The sequence below is a fragment of the Rhinolophus sinicus genome, linkage group LG02, assembly GCF_036562045.2.
Source record: "Rhinolophus sinicus isolate RSC01 linkage group LG02, ASM3656204v1, whole genome shotgun sequence".
Taxonomy (NCBI): Eukaryota; Metazoa; Chordata; class Mammalia; order Chiroptera; family Rhinolophidae; genus Rhinolophus; species Rhinolophus sinicus.
Window position 1 is genome coordinate 88,058,826 of NC_133752.1, and position 26,498 is coordinate 88,085,323.

General features: G+C 45.2%; 1 protein-coding gene across 11 annotated transcripts in view; it reads right to left on the minus strand.

The window, feature by feature from the left end:
* Positions 1 to 26,498, minus strand: part of FRMD4A (FERM domain containing 4A) — a 565,649-nt gene that overhangs the window by 141,970 nt on the left and 397,181 nt on the right. For all 11 annotated transcript variants that reach the window (XM_019738286.2, XM_019738288.2, XM_074324782.1 and 8 more), the window contains one exon: positions 4,964 to 5,058. In XM_019738286.2, the coding sequence (XP_019593845.1) occupies positions 4,964 to 5,058 (95 nt within the window). The remainder of the gene's footprint in view (positions 1 to 4,963; positions 5,059 to 26,498) is intronic.

Genomic DNA, 26,498 nt, shown 5'->3' on the forward strand with positions numbered 1-26,498 from the left:
AAAGTGATAACCCCTCTCCCCCAAGCTACTACCCCTCTGACAGCTTATATAACTGTTACAGTACTACTGACTATCTTCCTTATGCTATACTCCACCTCCCGTGAATGAATATATATATATATATATATAATTTATATATAGATAATGAATATATATATATAAAATATATAATATATATATTAGGTTGGTGCAAAAGTAATTGCGGTTTTTGCAATTATTTTTATTTAAACTTTTAAACTGCAATTGCTTTTGCACCAACCATATATAGATATATAATATTGTATGTCAACTATAAATATATATACATACATGTATGTGTGTGTGCTGCAGGCATACAGCACAGTGGTCATGCATTTAATTCAGTCTTAAACTAGGATTCTGACTTCAGGGTGTCTGTGAACCCTGTCAAATTTAAGAGTTAATTATTTTGTGTGTCAACTTTTGAGGAGGCAAGGTCATGTACCTTCTTAACAAATTTCAAAGGGTTCTGTGATGAAATAAGAGATTAAGAACAACTCAGTGAAAACACATTCTAACTGTACCTGGCTTTTCAAACGTGCAATGATAGCTAACCAAGTTTTTGCCTTTCTCCCTCAACTTTCTGGATACTTCTTAAAGGTTTTCATTAAATGGATACTCATTTACAGCATTAGACATACAATTCTTAAAATTTAGTATAGGAAATTCAAATTCCATTTAAACAAATTGTGCTAATTATTACTTCTACTTGAGGTGTGTTTGACTGTTTCTGCTAAATAGTCTAAAAGTTTAGTTACAGCTTTTGATGATGGAACCCTCTCTCAAGAACTTTTTAAAAATTTTGAAAATTAAAAACTTGGGTGCGTGTGTATGTCCACACTTACTGAACTGTACACATTAAATATGTGCAATTCTTGTGTACCAATTACATCTTGGTGAAACTGTTTCTTTTTTAAAAAAAGAAATCCAAATAGAGGAAGCAAAAATTATGACTGAGAATGGATCAGATAATTAAAAATAGGGCTTCACTGATTTAAATCACACTATGTGAGATATAGATGACATATTACAGAAGTGTACACTTGTAACCTATGTAATTTTACTAACCATTGTCACCCAAATAAATTTTAATAAAAAAATAAAATAAAATATAAATTATATAATCAGAACTATGAGCTCTGAAATAAAAACCCAAGAACTTGGGTGTTAAAACAGCAATGGAAATATGTGAAAAATAAAATGTAATAATAACTTTTCTTACATGATGGACACCCATGCTTTATCAATGAAAATCTCAGCTACACTATTTGGACTGATGGAAACACTAAAGCTAAACTTCTAGACTGGTTTCATACTGTCAGGTTTCCAGAGTCTTTCTGGAATGGAGTGCCTGTGACTTTGCAGGCCCCTGGCACATGTCATGACTGGCCCCAAATATTCAGAGTTTGAGTGAAATCAGCTTCTCTTCTTGGATCTGGAGGGAAGAAGCAGAGGAAATTTACTCTGACGTTCCCCTCTCTCTTGGACAAGGGTTTCCATACTTGGGTGCATGTTAGAAAATGTCGATGCTCAGGCCACTCCCAGCCAATTAAATCACAATTCTGGGAGCAGGTCCCAGGCACTGAATTTTATTATGTCCTAGGTGAGTCCAATGTGCAGCCACGGTTGAGAATCACAACTCTAGCAAAACATAAACAATTATTTTAGAATCAAAATTAATACTAGGTTCCTCCTTTGCTTCGGAATGCTTTAAAGACTGCCAAAGTGTCACTGTTTGCACGCATCACCACAATTCAGATCATTCACAGATAATCATCAGATAACCATCTGTATCTTTTTATTAGGACAGATTTATTAAAATAAAAGGGGCTGCGCGCTATTCAATCCTGGAACAGAAAAAGACATTCCTGGAAAAACTGGTGACGTTGGAATGAAGTCTATAGTTTAGTACCAATAATATGCTAATACAATACAGTACCAATGTTAATTAACATAGGTTGTAAGATGTCAACACTTGGGGAAGCTGGGTGAAGAGTACATGGAAACTCTGTACTAGCTTTGCAACCCTTTTGTAAGTCTAATGATTTCCAAATAAAAAGCTCAAAATTTAAATATAAAAAAGAAAAGGCAGAGCTATTACTGATGTCGCAAAATTGTGGATAAGTTAAGAATATTAAATATCCTTGGGCATAAAGTTTTGCACTGTAGATTTTATTAATGAACACAACTTATGGGGCAAGAGAAGCTCAGAGAAACTTCTAATTTCCTGGCTACCGTCGGCTCTATATCTCTTTTCTCCAGGCCCATCCAGATCCTACAAATGTCATCAACAGCAGTTACTATTGAAAGACTCACTGACAATACTATATGACCTCTTAATAAAAGTCATATATGCTGTTATAAGGAATCATGACGCTGCTGGTAATATCTTACACTTATACAGTATTTTATAGTTTATAATACTTTCCAAGTGTCAGCCTTGTTGGATTTTCATGATGAAATAGGGAATATATAGGGTATACCATGGGCTAGAATCAAGGATGAAACTTCTGCATTTTATTATAAAATATGCAGTGTAGCACCTGCAGAAGTCACATGCATAATTTGAAAACAAGGATATTAAAACATCTTCTGTTCATGTTTAGGGGCACATATTATAGCATATAAGGCTAGTGCTTACTTACATATGATCACCAGCCTAGACTAATACCCATAGGCACTACTTTTTGGTGGCAGCTTCTAGTCTTCCCTTTTTTAATCAGGAAAAGGAGAAAGGTTCAGATGACCAAAGAGGCCACCAGCCAATGTCCGTTGGTTGCAGGTGTTGTCAGACCATGACTCTGCCTTGAGTCATGGCCACCCCCTTTGTTTCTGTCTCCTGTCCTAGTCCCTTGCAGGCCCTTGTTCTTAATTTCCTGGGGGCCCCGACACTCGCCGTTTCCCCCTCATGAGTCAGGCCCACCTGTCAGTTCTTTTACAGGAACTGTCTGCCAGCTGCATCTCTTTTTCATGCCTATAGTCACTGGAGAAGCCCTCCCACCCGCACTCAGGTGGGGATGATGGTGGCCACACGTTCTCTGGACCGTGCCAGGAAATGGCTCACATCCTCTTCATAACCGCACCCTCACCCCCCACCCCAGAGCCCTCCACGTTTCCAATTCCACTCTAGGGTGTGGGCTGTGTTCCTCCAGTCTGGTGTCACACACATATGCACACACACGCTTTCCTGGCCAGCCCAGGAACCAGGTGCCAGCGACGGGATGAGGCGATTGGGCTGTCTGTACATCCCCACTCGCCCTTCTGGGATGTGTGGTTTCTACTCTCATCTCTCCCAGGAGGAGAGGGACTTTCTACCTTACAGCCGACTTCTTCTGGCTGGTGCTGTTAGGGCTGTAATTTGAAATACTCAGGATTTCTTCCTCGTTGGCCTGGGACAACATACTCACTCTTTGATTCTTGTTTATTCAAAAGGGAAGTCTAACTGGGACTCATCTAGAGGTCACTCGATCTTTGAGAAGCGTAATCATACTTGGGAAATGTGAACAATGGGATATGATTAATTGAAACTCCTGGTTTCCTTCTAATTAGTGACAAATGTATGAACAGTAATGTAGGGGGTTTACCATGATTCTCAGGAGAAAGAGTAGAAACACCTGCACCTGTGACAGTAGCTGGTCTCAATATAGATTTGTCTTAAAGCCTTTTTTATTTCCATTACCCCACCGGCGCCTTCCCACCGCCCCGCTCCAGTCACACCCCTCCTCGCATGGCCCTAACCGTAGGCACAGCAATCCCTCTAGACCAGGGGCCACCCCTCCTCCCTTCCTCCTGGCTCGGCTACCCAGAGGCTCAGGAACAGGGGCTGACATGGTGCCTACAGGTTTTCTCAATAAAGATGTGACTGCTCCTGCCACCTACCCCCTGGCCACCCCACTACTTGAACTGTTGCTAATTTAGAGGGCAATGGGATGTTCTAGGTTGGCCAGGACAGTCCCAATTTACACCCCTTTTTACTCCCAGGGTCGCCATTTGGATAAGTGCTATGGCCACTCTGCCCATTTGCGGCTCCTCAGGCTAAGCGTATCCACATGCAGACGCATCTGATCGCCTCTCCTACTCCCCAGAGTGGCTGTCTCCTAGCCTTGCTTCTGAGCCCATCCTGCCTCGATGGCACCATCTGGTTGATGGGGCATGGCCTCCCCTGTACTGTCCAGCCACTGACCCAACCCTGATTTATTAGTATTTTAGGAAATCATCTTTATAATTCTAAAGATTTGGAGGAGTGTGTGTGTGTGTGTGTGTGTGTGTGTGTACACACAGAGGAAAATATATCATGAAACATTTGCTTAGAACAGCTTATCTAGCAATCTGTGCAGGTTTTCATCACGCTCTTGCCAACAATATATTAAGAAGGAAATTGAAATTTTAGTAAAGCTATGCCTTATTTATATTACAAAATGCAATTTTATAGAGCCAAACTGAAAAACCACTGAAAGCAAATGTACTTTACTTTTCATCAGCTGAGTGACCTGAATTTTTTATTTTTATACTCTGTTTCAGCTTAGACAGTGAAACTGTACAGATACTTTTCATTTTGAATTTATTATCAAATTCACTTCCTGTTATTGTTATTCTAACACTGGGGAGAAGAGTTTAATTTCCAGAAGTTTTCATTTAACTTTAATAGAAAACAAACCCATGCAAATCTATCTACTTAAAAAAAGCAAACATTTTGGGTCTGAACACAAACCTGCTTGATTATAAAAACTAGTTTACCTAATAATTTCATAATATGAGCATCACCCTGATTACACCCTTTCGCCGTTCCAGGAATGATCAAAGGCCTTTGAAATTTGGATGATGAACTTGAACTGACCCCGTCCCATAGGACCCAAGTGGCCTGTAGTTGATTTCCCTGCTGACAGTTGGGACAGTGCAATTTCCAGTTTCCCTTCAGATTCTGAAGGCTCGTGGGGGCACTTACGTCTCATCTGTGAAGGCTATTCCGAAATATTCCTTTTCCTTCAGATTGAAGTGAGATGCCACGAGGTCAAGCAGCTCCTTGGCCAAAAGCTTGGGCTGAAGACAGAACAGAATGAAAAAAGGGTAAGTGGTGGGAGATTACACTTCCTAAAAGATGCAACTTCAGGTTTACATAACTTTTTTCAATGGCAATGTCTCAAAGCTCAAGTACGTGAATTAAATCCAAAGGAGTAGACAATGAGGAGGTCATTGAGCAAACAGCCAAGTACAAGGCCATCCACAGATGGAGAACTACTGCCTTGTTTCCTAGTAGTTTGTTCTACCAACAAATGGTACTCACTCACAGACAGGGCTCAAGAACCCATGGGTTCTCCTTCCCTACACAGGAGAACATTTTACACCGAACTGACGGGAAGATGCCTTATTTAAAAATATATTACACATTCATATATAATAAATATACACAGTATATTTTATAACATGTAATAACATATAACATATAAATATTATACATATATATTTAATAATACCAGGGGTGCCAAAAAATATATACACATGACTTGTATTTCTCTTTTGTTATCGGTATATATTGAGTATTACAATTTTAACACAGTTGTTTCCTGTCTTAAAATATGTACACATTTTTTTGGCACCCTCTGTATGTTATAATATATATTTTATCATTATATTAATATTAACATTATAATTAATATATTATGTAGTTTATGTTACATATTTAATTTACACATATATTTATACATAAATATATAATTTTATATATTACAAATATATTATAGAACGTAATAAAAATATATTTATTTAAAGATATATTAATATAGTTTATCATAGATGTTATAATATATGATAATTAATCTACTATATATTATATATATTTAACATACACTTATATAGTATTTGCTATGTGACAGGCCCTGTTCTAAGCACTTTACAAATACCAGCCTCTTGAATCCTCATTGCAGCCCTATGAGGTGGTCCTGTATTAACCCTGTCGTATGGGGAGGAAATAGGCACCCAGACTAAATATCTTTAAGTGTTGGGTCTGGGGTTTGAATCCTGGCTCCAGACACTCTGCCCTTGACTACTCTATGTGCTCCCACAATTTAAAACCCAAACAATAAAAGTACCTTCCTGCATGAAACATTAGAAATTAAGGCCAAAGGGCCTTGGGAACAGTATTGAAGAATAAACTGAAAATCCACCTTCCATCTACCTTTCCAGAGGAGACCAGGCTTTACCTAAGAATGTTTTTATTATAAACTCCTTCCTATACAGCTCTGCCAATACGTGTATGTCATTCACTTGGGTCCGTCACTGTTGAGATGACCACAAACAACCAGGCTCTGAGGTGGGGGACGTGGGGAGAGGGAAAAGCTGGAGACTTGGGCTAACGGGGAACTAGCTCCCAGGTCAGTCATATGCAAATGCATTGCCTTCATTCTAAGACAACTGCTCCGCTCCAAGCACACTCACTGGACATCGCCAACCTCAGAGCAAAACCAGATTCCTGGAGAGAAAATGTGTTTGTGTGTATATGTACATGTGTGCATATTAATGCACCTTAATAAACCCTTCCTGAGTATACCTCCTATTCTGGTGGCTACTCTGTTGCATTTCTCTACTAGGAGAGTGGATAAGACATGTAAATCATGACTTATAGGACAGTTTTAGAACTACCATATGACCCAGCATTTCCACTTCTGGGTGTATATCCGAAGGAAATGAAAACACCAACTGAAAAAGATTTGTGCCCCCGTGTTCAATGAGGCATTATTGACAATAACCAAGAAGGGAAACCACCTAAGTGTCCATCAGTGGATGAATGGATAAAGAAGATGTGGTATATATACAACGAAATACTATTCAGTCATAAATAAAAAAAGAAGGAAGTTCTGCCATTTGTGATAACATGGATGGACCTGAAGGCATTACGCTGAGATAAGCCAGACAGAGAAAGACAAATATATGATCTCACTTATATGTGGAATCTTAAAAAAAAACCAACCTAACCCCCCCCCCCCCTCACACACACACACAAAACTCAAAGATACCGAGAACTGAATGGTGGTTACCAAGGGTGTGTGTGTTGGGGGGGAGGGGGGGAGGGGTTAGGGTTGAAATGGGTGAAGGTGGTTTAAAAAAAAAAAAAAAACAAGAAGAAGAAAGAGAGTTACATGACAGTTTTGTTTCTTATTTCACTTTTTGAGTGATGCTATGGACTGAATTGTGTCCTCACACCCCTAAATTCATATGTTGAAGCCCTAACCCCCAAATGTGATGATATTTGGAGATGGAGCCAATGGGAGATGATTAGGTTTAGATGAGGTCCTGAGGGTGGGCCCCCATGATGGGAGTAGAGTCTTTAGAAGAAGAGACACCAGAGAGCTTGCTTATACTTTCTCTTCACCGTGAGAGGAAACGGTGAGAAGGCTGCCATCTGCACATCAGGAAGAGAGCCCTTACTAGAACTCGACCAGGTTGGCACCCTGATGTTGGACTTCGGGCCTCCAGAATGGTGCGAAAATAAATTTCTGTTGTATAAACCTCCCAGTATTTTGTTATAGCAGCCCTTGCTAAGAACAGTGCACTTCTTTTAATTCAAAAGGCATTTACTGAATGTCTAATATGTGCAGGGCACTAGCCAACACTGCAGGAGATACAAAATAAGTGGCACGCCGTACTTGCCAGCAAGGATTTAGACTATCATCAGGACACAGAGCAGGAGCTACTGATCCTTTTAAAAAGCCAAAGCAGATGCCTCACTCCTGGGCTCACAGCGGGGCAGCCTCTGGGCCTCAATGACCACCAATTTACCGGTGAAAACAGCTAGAAAGGACAGGAGTGGGTTTTCAGTGAGGTCAGCTTCCTCCCTCCAGAAGACATAAATCAACAGGAGAATCCATCTTGATCTATCAAAGCCATCTAATGTTCTGTACTTTTATTCACACTAAAATTTGAAAAAGTGAAAAAGCAATCTCTGTAACCCACAAGGAATTCAAGACTTTCTAGAAGACTCTCCTTCATAAATAGTAGACACCTACCAGAAGGAATGCAGTGGAGTACGTGTGGCCCATCTCAGATCGTCACTGATAAAGTACAAAGTACAATCTAAGTAGAGGGGGAAAGTTCTTGAGGCTCCTAGCTGTGTCTGCTATGGGCTGGTACAAGTTCTGTTGTCAGCCCGCACCCCAGAAGCACTTAAAGTAGAGTTGTGACTGAATGTAAGGCAGTATGGCTGATTTTTAAACTGCAATGCCACATAATCTATCTGTCCAAATGACTGCCATCCCTTTCAAAGTAGTCTGGGTATTTCTACAATGTCTGCTATTTCTTAAAATATTTTTGATAATCTTTTGGGTTTGCCTTTGAAGCTTGTGTCCCATTTGTAAGAGCATGCTCACTGGTAACTAGTCTTCTTGCACTCATAATGGATTGGATTTGTGACTATAAATTATTGTGGGTTCTTGGGGGTTATGGTGAGGCTTCCAGCCCAGAGTTGGAAACAATAGAAGTACGTTTCCTTCTCCTTGAGAGTTAAACTGGAAAGTCACCATCTCAATGGAACTGACCAGAGATATATAAATTTACCCAGGAAGAAAAAGAATTATAATTGTGCGCTGCTTCATGACGGGGACACATTCTGAGAAACATAGTTAGGAGATTTTGTTGTGTGAACAGCATCAGGTGCACTTGTATAAACCTGGATGGTCTAGCCCACCACACACCCAGGCTCTATGGTACAGCCTATTGCTCCTAGGATACACGCCTGTCCAGCATGTAACTGTACAAAGCAACATGAGACTAAATCAAGCATAAGAAAAAATGATCTAATTGAGATGCAGTAAACACAAGCTGTATGAGGCTGCTGCTGGCATAACACGGCATACATACCGTTTTACAGCAAACTTTTAAAAAATATAGGTAGAAACCATATACTCTAAAATGATAAAATGTATAGTAATTACATAAACTAATAACAGTCATTTTTTCTCATTATGAAGTATTAGGTACTGCACATAATTGCATGTGCTACACTTTTATACGACTGGCAGAGCGGTAGGTTTGCTTACACCTGCATCCCCAAAAACACGTGAGTGGTTCGTTACACTGAGATGTTACCACAGCTACGATGTCACTAGGCGATAGGAATGTTTCAGCTCCATTATAATCTTAGGAGACCACCATTCTACCTTTCGTCCATCATTGACGGAACGTCATTATGTGGAGCATGACTGTACTCTCAGGGCTAGAATAGTTCATAACATGATTAAATAATCATTCCAAAGGGTGGGGGTGAGTGGACGGTGTGAGTGGTAGAAATGGGGCTACTCCAGCTGGTCATATTAAACACTCCAATTACCTATTTAACTTTCCTTCTATGAATATCCATCCTTCCAAGAAACGTAGTGTGGCACTGCTGTGAGACACGGTGCTGAGAATCGTGTAGGACTGCATTACCATCTAGAATAAAACAATAGCATTCCTTTGCCAGTGACGATTCTGGCTGGGAGATGTCAGGCAGGCCGTGTCACAGCACAGGCAGCATCCCAAAGGCAGTCAAGCTGTCCTCGAAGGTCCCTGTTAACTCCTTCGCCATCCTGTCTCTGCTGCCTCTACTTCCTGGGTGAGAGGTCAAGGGTCACGGCCCAGCGGGGCTGGTCTGGGTGCGGGTTGTACGCTCACTTGAATCCAGTACACTGACATTTTAGACATTGGTACTCATCTATACATCGGTACTTTGTTAATGTGAGTCTTCCCATGAGGATGAAAAATCAGGTTTCTGAGCCTGTAGAGCTAAAGATCTGGCTCAGCACGCCGAGGAATTCACCGGAGTAATGGATGCCACCTGCGATCCTCGGGGAGACTGACTTTTGGCTTCTTCATGGTGATGTGTTCCTATAATTTAGCCGGTTGCCACAACGCTTTTTATATTGAAATGTTTACAGTGAGAAAATGAATTTTCTTGGTGACTCATAAATGGAAGGCAATGAACAGGCTCTGAGCAACAGCCGCACCACTGAAATAAACGTTATCTCAAACTCGCCCTTTACAATGACCGTAAGCATTTGGATGCCTAGCTTTGGTTAAAAATTGTAAAAAGTCCTATTACTTCATAAAACAGTTACTACAGATTATAAGACACCCCCTCAGTAAAGAAAAGCCTGAATTTATTACCGATTTACAAATGAGGAAATAAAGGCCTTGAATGGGGTTGACACCACATCCCAGAAGTAGTTGAGGTTATAACTCCTGAACCTGAAGTCCCTTTAAAAGCCATACCCTACATAAATCTTGAATCATTGAGTTGTTCACCTGAAACTAATATAAATCTACATGTCAATTATACCTCCATAATAATAATAAAAGCCACACTCTTTCTTCCCCTGTCATGGTGGCTGTGCCCTCTGTGAGAGGGAGCATTCCCACCAGCTAGATGGACGTGTGGTGTGAGAAATGGACCGCACTGTGAAGCCACCACGATGTCTGGAGTTGTCTGTCATCACAACTGTCATGCAGGGTGCCAGGTGGGGTCTCTGGTCCCGCTCCCCACATAAGAACGCAGGATATGGCCAGGCCAAAAAGGAACACCCACGGAGCCATAGATAGGGGAGTCATACCACTATATTCTCGCTGGTGGCTGGGTTGGAGACACAGGAAACAGCAGCCACACAATCCGCAACCCGCCATCCACTTGTCTCTGGCCGCTTGCTAGCTCAGCCACCCTCTTCTTGCTAGCCCCCATTCTTTCGCTAGCCTAGCCACAGCAGTCATATTAGTGGCCAATGGCTCACTGGTTACAGCTGACGGCCAAGTAGCCACAGCTGATGGCCATCCAATCACAGTTGATGGCCATTTACTACCTGAGCCAGCACCTGTCTATGTGAGGCCGAGAGCCTGGAAACTGCTTTCTGGGGCTCTGTCCCCACAACAGCATAATGTAGTCTCTCCTGACAGATCAAGCAACGAACCTTTACTTCTCTGTACGGTTGGTTTAAAAGCGCTTAAGGCATCAGCCCTGTGATTTCCTGATCTTGCAAACTCAGACAGTGTCCTACCTTGAAGCGATGGTGATTAATGGACTACATTGCTCCGAACTTTTCTTAAACTCATTTAGAGAAAGCTGCTGGGTCAGCAGAAAGCTTTATGCTCTTGTGTACTTTGAAGGGATGTTTACAGAATCCTGCTGATTATAATTTGCCAATTACTTGTGCTATAAACATCTGTGGAGTGTGCAGGGATCGGGCTGGGAGCCAGGCCAGAAAGGCTGTAGCCCAGTCCAGTTCTACAGGACAAACTCTGCAGGGGCCTCCGTGTGGACCTGGGCAAGGCAAGCCCTGTGCATCTTGGGTTTAGGCAGCCGGCTCTGGGTCACGTGACTTCCTGGCCCTATGAGGTCATGACATTTAAGACTGACTTTCTCTCGCCTGTAATTAACTTTGTTCACGCAATCGCTTCTCTCGTCTCGTTTTTCTTTTTCCATCTCAGATCCTTTCCCCATTTATCTCTCTAAGCGTTTATTCCTCCTGATATCTGACAAATAGACTCTCTTTATAAATGTCCCACTCAAAATGCACTGCTCGGTGAAGCTGTTCAGCATGCTAGCTGGGCGGCATTTCCAACACTAACGCGAGCTGGGAAACCTGGGCTTCGTTCACACTCAGCAGGGAGGAGGGCAGAATAGCAACTTGTCATCACTGCTCCAACTCTGCCACCCAGATCTGAGTTCCCAAGGGTCCTGGACTGTCCCAGTGGGGAACCACACACACATCAGCACACAGAGGGCTCCGGATGGGCCTGTGTTCTCTGAGCCGAGGTGCTCTCATCTGTAAAATGATGAACTTGCTTCCTGCCCTAAAATATTATTCTTCGTGATTATTAAATGTAGATTCTTCCTTCCCTAAAAACTGCCCTGCCTTCTCAGGGGTCTGTTCGCCCATGTGAAAACACAAGCATGCTGGATTCTGCCTTGATCTCTTAAAGCTAGTCACCATCTTTATTATATAACCTCAGGCAAGTCACTTAAACCTCTCTGTGCCCCAGGTTCAGCAGCTGCAAAATCAGGGTGACGACTATACGCTCATCACAGGGCTGCTTGGAGGATGAAATGAATTACTATTGATCTGCAGAAGATGCTTAGGGCAGTGCCTGGCACAAAGGGAGTGTTCTATGAGTTCATTATTATTTCAGACCCTCATTACCTCACTGAGGAATTATGATAATAAACTTCTAGATGGCATCAGATGGCAGCCTGGTATTTAAGGCCACTCTTTGAATCTAGGCCCAGTTAACCCAGCCAACCTCATTTCTGCCCAATTACCGACAAAATCACTCATTTCTACTCAATCTATATTAGACTAAGGAAAACACCAATCTCATTTTTATTTCCAAACCTTTGTCCACTCCATCTTCTCCCCTCTTCCTTCCCCTTTAAATTTTATCCTATTTAAAGCTCACTTCCTTCAGAAAGCCCTCCCTGACCATCCCATTTCCAAATGGTGTCTTTCCCCTTTGAATCCCTCTAGCATTTACCACGTGTACCTCATCCACCTTTGGCATGCATGCTCTTGTGTTGGGATACATTTATTTTACTTAAAAAATTTTTCTTTAATTGTCGTAAAATACACAGAGCATACGATTTGCCATCGGAACCATTGTTAAATGTATAGTTCAATATTGTTAAGTATATTTGCACGGTGGTGAAACTCATTTTCCAGAACTCCTTATCTTGCAAAACAGAAACTGTCCACACCAAACGACAGCTCCCATTCTTCCTCCCCGCAGCCCCCAGCAATGCCCATTCCACTTTCTGTCTCTATGAATACGACTACTCTACGCGCGGTACCTCATGTAAGTGCAATTATACAGTATTTGTCCTTTTGTGACTGGCTTATTGCACGTAGCATAATGTCCTCAAGGTTCATTCCTGTTGTAGTCTGTGTCTGAATTCCCTTCCTTTTAAAGGCAAAATAATATTCCCTTGCATGGGTGTACCACATTGTGTTCACCTATTCATCCAACACTGGACACGAGGGTCGCTTCTCTGTTTTGGCTGTTGTGATTAATGCTGTTATGAACATAGACAATTTTGTGTGATGTGATTTTGTTACACCTTGTAGTGGGCTGAACGGTGGCCTTCAAAATGGTATATTTGCATCCTCACCACTGGAGGCTGTGACTATTACCTTACTTTACAAAACATGTGAGTCAGGTTCCTGAGAGGAACTTAGCCTGGTTTATCCAGGTGGACCATGAATACAACCATATGGACCTTACAGGGAGACACAGGGTGGTTCTGACTCAGGGACACACGCAGGAAGGCCGGGTGAAGACAGAGGCAGAGATTGGAGTGACAACGCCACGGGCAGCCAGAAGAGGCAAGGAATGGATTTTGCCCTCCCTTCAGCCTCCAGAGAAAGCATGGCTGTGCTGACAGCATGGTTTTGACTTCTGCCTTCCAGAACTATGAGAGAATCTGTTTCTCCTACTTGAAGCCACCAAGTTTGTGGTGACTTGTTACAGCAGCCACAGGAAACGAACACACACCCTCGGACTGAAATCCCAAATCTCATTTCCCCCATCAGTGCCCAGCATATGCTCCCTAATTGGATAAAATTCAGTATTTGTTGGTTGTTTGAGATGTGAGTAAATGGGGGCCTCAGGTGAAAGCCCTTTATTAGTTTTTGCATTCTCTTTTTAGAGTACCAGTGACGTTACATCCAGAAGTTCAGGTGGGCAAGCCTTTCTCAGAGCTGACCACGGGCCAGTCAATGGTTCAGTGGGCTTCACCTTAGTGAAATCTCCCCGCAAGCGCCATCCTGTCACCCGCCATTCCCTTGGGCATCTCCCAGGTTCTAAATCAAAGGAACTGCCACTTCTGAATTAACTGCACTAAAAAATGGAAAACATCAACCGGCTCCCATCTGTGCTTCACAAGGAATCAGAAGACTGACCCTGTCACCTCGCCCTCTTCCCCGAGGCTGCTTTGGACAATTTGCTTCACATACAGTGACTGCTGGGCTGCCAGGGGACAGTTCCCTGGTGGGGCCACACCCGCCTACCCTGATGGCATTGCCAGGGCCCCAAGACCCATGAAAGGTGATTCACTGTCCTGTAGGAGTGGCTGCAGCCATGGAGACGGCAGGGAGAGAGCATGGTGAGCTTGCCCTTTCTTTCCAACTTCTCTAAAAATCTGGAGGGAGAAAAAGGGAGGTGAAGAAGGGCAGCTCTGAATAAATGATGTGGGAGCATACTGCCTCTTTGAAGCCCGGCCTGTTATTGTGTCTCCCCAGCAGCTGGGAGCCTGGCTCCCGCCCTCACTATGCCCTGGGGGGCTCGGTAATAAGCAGGCTACACTCATTGGCTGCTCAGCATCCCTGGGGAGGGGGCGCGGTGATGCAGAGAAAGCATGAGGTCATCCTGCACACAGACAAGGGTCTGGCCACACCCCCTCCCAGGCGGCCTCTTGATGCTCCTGCTAATTAGCTGGGAGGCTGCTTCCTTCCTGCCCTTTCCAAGCAGCCCCTGGGTCCTGGGGAGGCTACTTCCTGTATGCAGACTGACCTGAGGGACCATGTGGCCTGAGCTCTCCGGGGTGGGTGGGACAACGAGGACCCTGCCTGAGGGAGCGTCTATCTCAGAGGTTCCCATCCAGCCCGAACCCCAGCTCATTAGTGGACATGAGACAAATGCTTTATCTTCAGCTTAGGAGTGACCAGTAGCAAAACATCTCAGCAAAGCTGGCCGCAGACACGGTCAGTAGTAAGTTTCCATTTACTGGGTGCAGCCTGGGTCCCAGTGCCACACTGGGTGCTTCAGAGGAACTGACGGAGTCAACCGTCCCCTGAGCAGTAGATGCCAGGATTACCCACTTTAGATAGAGGAGAAGCCGAGGCACAGAGAGGTAACTTGTCCAATGCACACAGTTAGTCACTGGCATACCTGAACCCTAGTCAGGTGGGGGTAGGTCACCTACAAACGCTGGATTGCGTGAAGAGCCAGAGACGAGGGACCCACCCCACTTAACATCCAAGGGAGAGAACTCAGGCTCAGAGAGTCAAGAAGCCTGTCCGAGGACAAAGGACGTGACTTAGAGGCAGCATAGGTGGCACCAGGACCCAAGTGCCTGACCAGCCCTTCTGCTCCACCAAAATGGGGACTGAGCAGGTCGTTTCAGAAAAGGCTGCAAAGCTCTGAAGCAGGAAGGGGGGGAAAAGTGCACCAGTGTACAAGGGGGTCCTGGCAGGCACAAAACTGTCACTGGCACACCTTAGGCCAAGGTCCAGGTTTCCTCTGGCTGCTGCCACCCTCTCCCCCCAGCACCACCATCCCATGCAGGCTGCCCCCACCGGGTTCCGGCCTTTGTGCTTCACTTCTAGCATCTCATTTAATCTTCAAAGCAACCCCGCAACGTTTTATGGGTGAGGACACTGGGGCTTAGAAAGGGTAGTGTGCCCAAGTCACAACCCCCCAAGGTCACAGGATACTCGAAGGGCTTGAGTTTGGAAGGGCTAGAGTCTGAGATGGACTCCGAAGCTTTGGTTTTACACACTGGAGTACAGAGCAAGGAACAAACACAAGACAGCGCCATTAGGAGGGGTTTGAAGCTGCTTTTTCTAAATACAATAGAATGTTGCCAGGTCCCCCAGAGGTCGGGATCAGGTGTTAGCGGTATCATAGCCCTGCACCCTGACACAGTGCCTGACACACAGTAGGTGCCTAATAAAGGCTGCGTGCTGGTAGAGTGGGTAGACTAAAAGGTTATTGTTTGACTGTTACACGGGCCCAGCAGGGAAGCTGACCAGTGCAGGGTGAAACCTGCACTCTTTGCAGGCTGGTTTGAAGCACAGAACTGCTAGACAGAGACGGTGGCGCGGCAGGGAGCTGGATGGGACCAGATGCCATATGCTCAGATGCGAGCGAGTGGCTGTGTTTCCATCAGATCAGGTGACCCCCGGCACCCATGACGGAGGCGGTAATCTATATTTAGGTGACATTACTTGTAAACCCAGGAAAGGAAGTGCAGTGTCTGTATTCCTAACACCTATTTCCTCTTCCTCCTACCTCTACTTCTGCTGCCGCCCACTGTGGTCACAATCAGCTCCTTTAATCTCTTCTCTCTACCTCTTCCCCTCCCCATTCTCTCTCCTTCCAACAGACTCCGCCATTCAACCCCGGGGGATCAGGACTCCCAGAGAACAACCTTTTTAGGTTCCCAGTCATCTCCCCTCCCCCGCTTCATAACTATCTCTATATACTATTCTTTACACTGGACTGGTTTATTCCCTGGTTTTCTTCCTCATATTCCCACATTCTTTCTTCCACACCCTGCCTCAGGTTCAGAACACGTGGGGTTGCTATCAGTCTGGGAAGCTGGTCTTCTCCATGCATTTGCATGATGCCAATGGGAAGGCTTTGACAGGCATACATAATTATTGCACCTCCAGAAATGCAAAGCACTCTGCCAGCCGGCTGGGGAGCCTGCTTTATTCAGGATCTGGCCCCCTTGGGACTCTGAGCTGCGGGCAGGTGTTCATTAGGGAGTGTCTGCTGATTAACATAGAAACCCCCAGACTCCAGCGTGCTCAGGGCAATGTCACCAGGACAGCTCATGGGGGGCTCCCCTGGGCGGCCTCTCTGCATTAATGAAATGATAACTGTTTCGGTGAGGCAAAAACTCAAAAAGACACACAAGTACTCAATGGGCCTCTCCCAGGTAGGGCTGTCAGATCTGCAGCCCCTGTTCTGACATATTTCTAGCAAATATGGGGATGCGACGTTCTTGGGATTCAAGCTTCCTCTTCCATGGTCATGTCTACCATACCCATTTTTTACTGTAAAAAAAAAAGACAAAGCCTGCTCTGCATACTCCATAATGACCCTACCTTGTCCTCCAGAGATATAAATTACTATTTGGATGTAAACTGCCCATACATTTACTGGGCAGTGAAGTGAGTTCTCCAGGATCAAACTGGCAGACTGGGTACCTTTCCAGTGGGCCAAATGGCACAGGACACATTCAAACTTGAGGTCGTCAGGACGTTGTACACTGAACTGCTCCCTTCACTTGATGCTCAAGGAACAATGGCAAAGGATGTCACCCAAGAGTACAGGAAATCAGAGCGCTGAAATGGGCTCTGGGTGGTACATATGAAGGCCATGAGGCATTCATTCATTCATTCATTCATTCATTAATTCATTCATTCCAATCATCAATTTTGCAGTCAGCAGGAGCTAGCAGCTCTTAGGAGTTTCATTAGTAAAGGCATATATAGCAATAGAGAGGAGAGGATGAGAGAAGGTGGGGCTATATGGGGGGACAGGTAGGTTGGTTGCTACCTTTCCAGGTAATGTACAGAAGGGTGGCTCAGGAGATACCTGCTGTCCTTTGCCTAGGGCATGGCTGGTGTTCAAACAGCATGGCTTGCCTTTTAGTATGATGGTGGTGAGAGGAGGGAGTTTCAAGGACGTAAAAAATATATGTATGTGTGTATACAAACATATATACTTTTTTTTTCTGTGATTGATCTTAAAATATACGTGCCTCTTTCATGAAATCTGGGTAGTCATTCTATCCAATGTGTAAATTGATGAGCATTTCCTTTCACTTTGAAACGGATGATAATTACCTACTGCACGAGGGTTGTGAGGATTCCATAAGCGATCACCTACACAGTACCTAGTACCTGACAATGCTCAGGAAAAGTAGGCTCCCCTTTCTCCTTCGATCAGTAACTGAATCCCCATAGAAATCACTTATCCTCTCATCACTGTGACAAGGACCAACTCTGATCAGAAGCTAAATCCTCTCCTGAGTAAACTCATATCCCTTTATCTCAGGAACCATGCATAAAGCATCATGATGCAGTGAGGAGAACAGAAAGCAGACGACTTCCCTTGGAATTGAACTTACACAGGCAGACTTACTGTAAATAGCATACAGTGTCTGCTCAGTCACACCTGCCTCCAAGCACTAGAGTAATTTACCTTCTCAACATCCGTCGCTGCCTCCTGCTTCTTTAGGGTTAAAATGGCATTTATTGGCTAAAGAAAGAAAAGCAAGAAGTCTCTCTTCTGCTTCAGTGCGACGCCCGGAGACACAGCACTGGCTTTCCCATGTTTGTCAGCATTTTAACTTGGAAGTTCCCCAAGTCTCCTCCCTGTGGGTCCCTTCCCCATCGCTCTTGCAAATTGCTGGCAGGTATGTGATGGAGAGATGCATTGAGCGGTGCTGATGATGTCATCTTCAATATAATTAAAAAGGGACTCGCTGGGGCAGGAGAGGGATGAAAAGGTGCATAGGTACTGGTTTCCCAGAAGGGGAAGGAGGGAAGAGTAACTTATGGCTGAAAAATATTTATTCCTGAAGAGCAGTTTCATTAAAGTCAGACAAGCAACAATGCAAAAGGCACAACAGCCCCTCCCTTGCACACACTGAGCTAATTAAGTGGATGAGGACAGATGCTGTGCCTCAGGGTCCAAAGAGAAATCGCGAGCTTGTAATACCCTCGTTCTCAGATCAAAAATATTCTAGTATTTACCTGCATCCCCCTGCCTCTGTTCCACAAGCTTTGAAGGAGGCTTACACAGTTTTTCATGGTATAAAATAGAGGGATTAAGAACATAAATATGACAGAGTCCAGTGGAGACGATCCGGCTATGAGATAACTAATGCCTGACGCTGGCATAAGAGTTGACTGGGTTCCAGAGGCTTTGTTAGGAGACCGAGGATGCGGGCTGAGCTCTCACACACACACACACACACACACACACAGGCAGGCCTATTCTTGGAAGCACACCCAAAAGGAATCCTACCGTATGGTTCCGCAGGAAAGTACAGGACAGCAGACAGCAGGGCTTCAACCTAGTCCCCAGGAATGACGGAAATGGCCTATTTCAGAGTGCAGGTCCCCTGGAGCCCCGTACACAGGCACTCTGTGCATGACTCTCCCCGCTTGGGGCAGATTTTAAAGCCATGTCCTGACACCTGATGGGATATTCTGGGAGAGACCTTTTGTTAGGTATTTACATAAGTGAATTTGGCCAGGAGTTTTAGGGGCAGCATTTTATGAGGTTTTTAACACATGCTAAAGGTGGCCATTAGGCAGCTTGGCATTGGTATTCTGTCTTGATTCTGAAGCCAAGACCCATAAGAAATGTGAAGTCAGTCCCAAATCAGGCAAAGCGTAACAGCCCTCTGCGGCCTGATAAGGCGAGAGGAAGGAATCGCGTCCAAAAAAAATCACATTCAAAAAAGCGAAAGCAGGTGAACTTGAGCCAAATACTCTTGGATCGGAGTTGTATGGATGGGAGGCACTGGGACAGTCAGCCAGGAGGCAGGGAATAGCTTGGAGATGGGCAGGGGGAGGCCCGCACAGCCGGGGGAGGGGGGAGAGCAAGAGGAAGAGGGGGACCCCTGTTTCCACCTGCGTCTGAGGGGACCTGCTCTTTGCTGCTGGGCCCCACTACTGCATAGCTGCTCTCATGGCTTCCATGCCTCTTCCTCCTTCTCTGCTGCCGGAACCCCTATTCCAAAGCCTGCGAGGTAACTCCTCTGCAGAGACAGCTGCCTTGATCTCATAAACCTGCCTCTGGGTCCCATCCTGGTGGACCCAGCAGCGTGATGGCCTCTCTGAATCCCTACACTCATAGAGGTCTGTCAGCCTCTCCTGACAGACCTCCCACGACAGTTTCATCTTTGTTCATCGTTGATTTCTTTTCAAGAATGGCTACATCTTGGGAGCAGGAACAGTGTCCTATGTATCAAAGCCCGCCTCAAACGATTAATGCTAAATGACTACTGGTAGATGAGTGAATGAACGATGGATGGATGGATGGATGGATGGATGGATGGATGGATGGATGGATGAATGAATGAATGAATGGCGACGTGGAGAGAGGGTCTGAACAAGAGAAGCCTTCACACTGATTAAAAACCAGTGTCCTCTGAGTTCCATTCCTGGGTCAAGTCCCTTCTGAATCTTTACACGGGCCTTAAGAGGGCTCATGTCTTCTGCTCCTACCTCCCGCCAAGTTCAAGGGCCTCCTGCAGCCAGTGGAGACTCTTCCTCCGCAGGCACCAGAGAGGCATCTGCAACTGCTGGGGCAACAGAGACGGAACTTCTCCGCTTGCTCATTAAAACTCCCCTGGAGAAGGGTCTGGCTTAGGGCAAACCCCTTCTCTCAGTGGATTCTTCTGGTAGCCCCATCCACCCATGATAAGTGCAGCTGAGGAAGTGTGTGGGGAGGTCCGTCCGTGGGAATAAAGAAAGGCCAGGATGAAGGTGGGCATCCCAGTCTTTGTTCTCGTCACGTGCCTGTCTCTTTGTGTCAAAATCATTTCATCAAAATAAATCAGGGGCCTGGGAGGGCCATCTGCAACATTTAACTGGAAGACTGTCAGTGCGATGATTTACATGCAATGCGAAAGGACCCCCCACCCCTCCTGTCACTGGTGCTTGTGCCTCGTGATGGTCCATCTGGGGGTCGGACCGTGTGCTTCTCCATCTTGCCTTTGCTCACTGTCTCTTTGAGGCCTTGCATTTTCATTTCTAGAGTAGCATCAATACGTTTTACATTCATAATAGTGTGTCAATCTGTAGAGAGGGAAATCATCACAGGCTGTGACCCTGTGGCAGCAAGTGTCACTGGTTGCTAGGCAGGGTGTCCTCCGGGCAGGGAGCTGTCACTCTTATACCCCCCTTTCCTTCACTTCTACGAGAAAAGGTCAGCCTATGCCCAGGTCACAAGCATAAAAGATTCTGTTGTCTATGCTGCTGCCTTTCACAGCTTCTCTGAAAGACTGCTATCACAGAAGTCAAGGATTCGAGATGACACTAGCATCAGAGTGAGAAGGTGAAAAAATAAGGACAATATGATGGACCTTTCTCCCACAGCTTCTCCTAAGTCACAGTGCCATAGAAAGAACCCTTGGCTGAGATCAGAGACCACGTGCTTGTCCTGAGTGTGCTGGCCACGCAGTCCACGGTTCCAGCAGCAGAGACACTGGGATCTGCAGTCAACTTCCAACTGCGTCCTCACACCAATTCCCCACCCCTGCAGAACCAGCACGAGGCAAATGAACACCACCCCAGCGCTGCCAGCTAACACTGTATACGAGGCTGAAAGGAAAGGGAAGTTTGACACTATAAGTTCATGTTCAGGGTCAGAGAGAGAGAGAGAGAGAGAGAGAGAGAGAGAGAGAGAGAGAGAATACATATGCATTCATGCACACATGCGCTCAGTATGGTAACTTTTGATATTTAAAAATGACTCCAGACCTACAGCGTTCCACATGACACTTCTCAGTGTGACAAGGAGGCACAGAGAAAAGTGGGACCCTCACTTCCACAGCCCCTGTTGGGTTTTTAGACAAAACCTGACTTCCTAGTAGAGCTCCCTGGATAACATGGACCTCACAGGCTGCCACCTGGAGCCCCGGGCATTGAATCACGATCTTAAGAGCCCAGGAGCAGCGTTAGTAAACAGGAAGGCTTTTGGAGTCAGACACCTGGATGGGAATCATGGCTCAGGAACCGCTGTGGGGTCATGGCCAAGTAGCTTAGTATCTCAGAGCTTCAGCTTCTTTTCTGTGACATGGAAACGATGCTACCGACCTTATAAATGCTGTGAAGATGAAGTACGACAGTACGTGCAAAATGGAACTCATGTCTCAGCACGTGATTATTACTGCACGCTTGTTAACTCCATGTACACTTTCTCTCTGCATTTCCCCCTCCACACCCCAACCTCATAACCTCCTCATGTCACGTTGCCTTATTGAGGGTGCAGCTCCTGCAAGTTGTCATCCTGGCATTCACTGGGGAGGGGACGAGTTACTCTGGGACAGTCCTCTCTGTCCTATCACATGATATGGATTCATGTCTCTACGAATTCATCAAGCCCAATACCACAGGACCTTTTGAGCTGAGCCAGAAAAAACTAGAATCTCTTCTTAGCACATCATCTTCAAGACTTTCACTTCCTTAGTCAGAGGGTGGAGGTAAAACGAAACAGAACAAAAACAAAAGCCTGCCCTGACTTGTATTCTAATGCATGAGAGGGAGGCTTTGGTGATAAATTGGACAGGAGAACCAGTTCTCCCCACTCAGGTCCCTGGGAGTCAACCTAGATGCTGCATTTCCTACATGCACTGACTCCTGTCCTTCAGCATCTCTTTGAAGAGACACCCTAGACTGTCCTTTCAAGCTCCTTGATTGAAGTGCCCTCCTGGTGAACAAATAGCAATAACAGTCAAAAGACTGTCGCCTGTGCTCTAAAGGTTTGTTCCTCCAAACAGACCCTGGTAGATTGTGCAGAGTCGGAGATTCTAGGAGGGGAGGCAGAAAGTCTGGGTGGAAATACCATCTGAGATGGTCCATATTAGTGAGCTGCAGGCTTGGCTGCACAGGCGGATTGCCTGCAAAGACTGAAATTGGTCTCCACAGGGCTCAGGAATCAGTGGATTCTAATGTGCAGTTGAATTGAAATTCTGCTCCAAAGAAAGCATCATTGTGTTGAGGGGACTTTTGTTTGTGATGTTATCAGAATTCTGACACCTCACTGCTCACAGACTACTTCACACATGTGGTCCCCCCCTGGACATGGTACAGCCTTCATGGAGCACCCACCATGTGCTGGGCGGCGGGCTCGGTGCCAGGGGACATGACGGGAAGCCACGATCCCCGAGTTGAAGGAGCTCACAGTGAAGCGGCCACAGTTACAGCTACTTATGGGGCACCCTATGCTGCGTGGGTAAGAGCCCCAATTCCAGAGCCACTCACTGCTGTGTGGACTCAGGCAAGTTAAACTGACTTCTCAATAAAATCACAGTATCTCATCATGTGTTGTGAGGATTAAAAGGTTTATAACAGTTAAAGCCTGAGCACAGTGTCCAGCCTTCAGTAAGGTGGTTAGAAGTGCTCAGTAATACCCACATTGTTGCAGCTCATCTTGACAACACCCCCATGAGGCAGTCCTGCTGTTGGTGTCATTCCTACGGGAAAGGTCGCACAGCTATTAGGTGGCAGAGCTGGGCTGCAGACCCAGGCAGTCTGACTCTGGCTGCTGTGCATTTAACCACGAGGCCACACCTCCCTGTGCTGGTGCTGCTTGTGGGAAAGGGAGGATTAAAAACCAAAAAACAACCCACTAAACTCAATGCAATGTGTACGGGCTGTCATAGAAACAGGACCGCCATGACTCAATAAAACTTGGTTGGATGAATGACAACACACCTGAAGGAAGGTGGGGGCCCACAGAGGATGGCCCCATAAGGAAGATAATGGACATCTGAGCCCTGTCACAAAGTTGGGATCTGATTCTACAGGTTTTGGGGCACAGGGAACATGATCAGATGTGACCATTACAACTATGATGAACTCAAGGAGAACATAAATAGCCCCATTTTATGCCTGGAGAGACTGAGGCACCAAGGCTAGACAGAGCACCACCCATCACAGAGCTAGTAAGGGGAGGATTCTGAGTTGAAACTGGGGTGGACTGACGACTAAGTCCTCTCAAGCACATGCGATACCACTTCCTGTCAGTGGGAAATATTTAAAACATCTCTACTTCCATTCCAAAGAGAAGCTGTAATTGAATGCCCTTTAGGGTATCTTAAATGTCCAGCACTACATCTGGGAGACCACGGCCAAGGTCTATGCTTTTATTCAGTAGAACATTCTAGAAAGTCAGAGGGCACTACGTTAGGACTCAACAGGAATCACTGTGCTTTGGGGAAGTGGGGGGGAGGGAAGTGAGTGTGGGCAGAGGAGGCAGAGGAGGGAGCAGCCTCTGACCATGGCTTTGTGGACCTCCCTTTTCTGGAAGCTCCTGGCCACTTTCCTGTCCCAGGAATTGGTTCAGCAGCAGGAGTGGCACTGTTCTTATCTGGATTTCCAGGAAGCACCCTCAGGGCAGTGGGCTAACTCAGAGCTCCTTAAGGGAGCACGTCTGGAGGAAAAATGGTCCAAACTCTAACCGTGGGGTCTGAGAGCCTCTGAGGAACTGTCTGTCTCCTCTTCTCTTCCTGTGTATCACGTGAATCAGAGAATGTTAAGCACGGTTACCCTTTAAGTCTGTGCTTAAGAAAGTGCATTTTATAGGTGGTATTAAGCACCTCCTTATTTCTTTCCCCTAAAGAGCCTACGATGTAACATTCTATGAGAAGAGAATTAACACAGACATTAAGAAGTCCCTCAATTAAAAAGGTTTTGACTACCAAAATGCTTCCTCAGAAAGCTGCGAAGTATTTTTTAAAACTGTGCTAAAACATACAGTACGCAAAATTTACCATCTTCACCATTTTTAAGCGTACGGTTCAGTAGCTTTGAGTACATTCACACTGTCGTGCAACCAATCTCCAGAACTGTTTTCATTTTGCAAAACTGAAACTCTATACCCATTAAACCAGGTATCAAGTATATTTTAAAGGGAAGTTAAATCAGTGACATTTTCAAAATTGAGCGGGTATGGCCTAGAGGAAGGACGGACATAGAGTACACAAACTTACAGGTCTTTTTCCATACCATTAATTCAGAATTGCATCATTTACTCCAGTTCTATTGCCTGATCTTTCACTCCAGTGTTTCGTGCGTACAACATATTAAAAATGTAAGAAATAAAGATTCTCAATAAATATGAAAGTCCAGTTGTGCAGAAAACACAGTTATTCCCCAAGAATCTGACCTTAAGAATATCTTCTTCATTTGTAGTCCACCAACACTTTAGGGTCAAGAATCGCACATTTTATTTAAGCTATTTAAACTGAATCTGAAAACTATGGAATTAATTTTTTTTTTTTTTTTTTAAACAGCAGTCTGAAAGGAAAATCTTAGTGAATGGAGACACTAAACCAAATTTACTCCCAATCTGAACTGGGGGGTAAATGTCACATCTGTGTCGCTCAAAGTAGCAGGCCCTGTTCTTCAGCATACCGGACATTAATCGTTTTTCAGTTTTAATTGACACAGGACTAGGCCAAAGGTCTGACTCTCAATTTATCTTTACCCATTTCTTTATGAAAAAATCACAACCCTGACATTGAACAGCACGCCACAGGAACAAACTTCAAATTTTCACGGAGGGAGTATGTGCCACACCACGCCACGCCATGGAAAGGGCACCTGGCATGATGGCAATTCAAATAGGTGAGACACATAATTTGGATTAAATTTGTTTACAAAGCCATAAACAAAGTTATGTGGACTGTTCATGAACCGCACACACACTATGAAGAAGGGGGTCCATACTTGTCAGCCTGGGGCACGACCTTTTGTACTTGGATTTCAAATAGTAACTGCCTTTGTATGAGAGTCAGAGGCACAAATAAGATGGATATGTTTGAAACTTCATAATTCAACATCTTAAAAGTAACAGAACCCTGGTAATCTTGACTCATTTTGGTTTCTGGAGCATACACCTGGGACGACAACAGGGAGGTATCTCAGCAGTGGAAAGCCCCACTGTGAAGCAGTTTTCAAACCAAGGGAGACAGGAAAGGTGTGTTTGGGGGGGGGGGGGTCCGTGGGACAGCCCGATAAACACAGCAGGTCAAATTCCTGCACTGACATTTGCTCTGGTGTCCACACCCTATACCCACCCCCGGTCCCGCCGCCTGAGCCCTCCTCCAGCATTTATTTTAGGTTTGGTTCCTGTTGAAATGCCCTGTTCCTAGGGCTCTTCCTGCCCAGTCTTCCTGTGTTAGTGCCGATGAAGAAGTGAAACCCTCCACCCATGCTGAGTATGCCCTAGCACCCAGCAGCGTACAAGGGAACAAGGGGTCACTTCTCACCCCCACCGCCCCCACTAGCTTTCCAAGGCCAGGACAGTGTCCCGTGTTGCATTCATGACCCTGAGTACCCCAGCGCAGAATGGGGGTGGGGGGGAAGTAGAGGCGTGGAGAAGTAAATAACGTTTGCCTTTTCTTCACAGAGCCCCTAACAATTCCTAATGTGGTTTCCAGAAAGCCCACGAGCACCCTGTGACAAACTGCTCACCTGACCATCCGGGGACCACTTTGTGGGGTCTCGGGACCAACAGCTTTATCGAGGAAAACTGAGTGGCTGGGGGTCTCGGGTGGGCTCAGGGCAGATGCCCTTGTTGAGTCTGGTTGCAGAACTAGCCAGACTTTAGATAGTTTCATAGATATATACACACATCAAAAAAGATCAATTTTAAACATGTGCAGTTTCACTATGTCAATTATGCCCCAACAAAGCAGATAAAGATACTTAGAAACCTCTTTTTTTAAAAACAGAAAGATGGTACATGATACAAACAGTAAAAGGTATCTATGGTGAAAAGTACAGAAAAACAAGTCCCTCCCCAGCCTGACGCCCCCTGCCCGCCACAGCCCGGCCCTCGGTTCTAGGGGATTTTTCAGACACATGCTCTGGTCACACACAGAAGCAGCTCTAGGTACTTAGAAGTCAAGTCCCAAGTGGACACACATTAGGAGGAAGCTCTTCCCTGAGGATGTGCAAGTCGGTTTGAAAAATACCAAGAATCAAGGCAGCAGA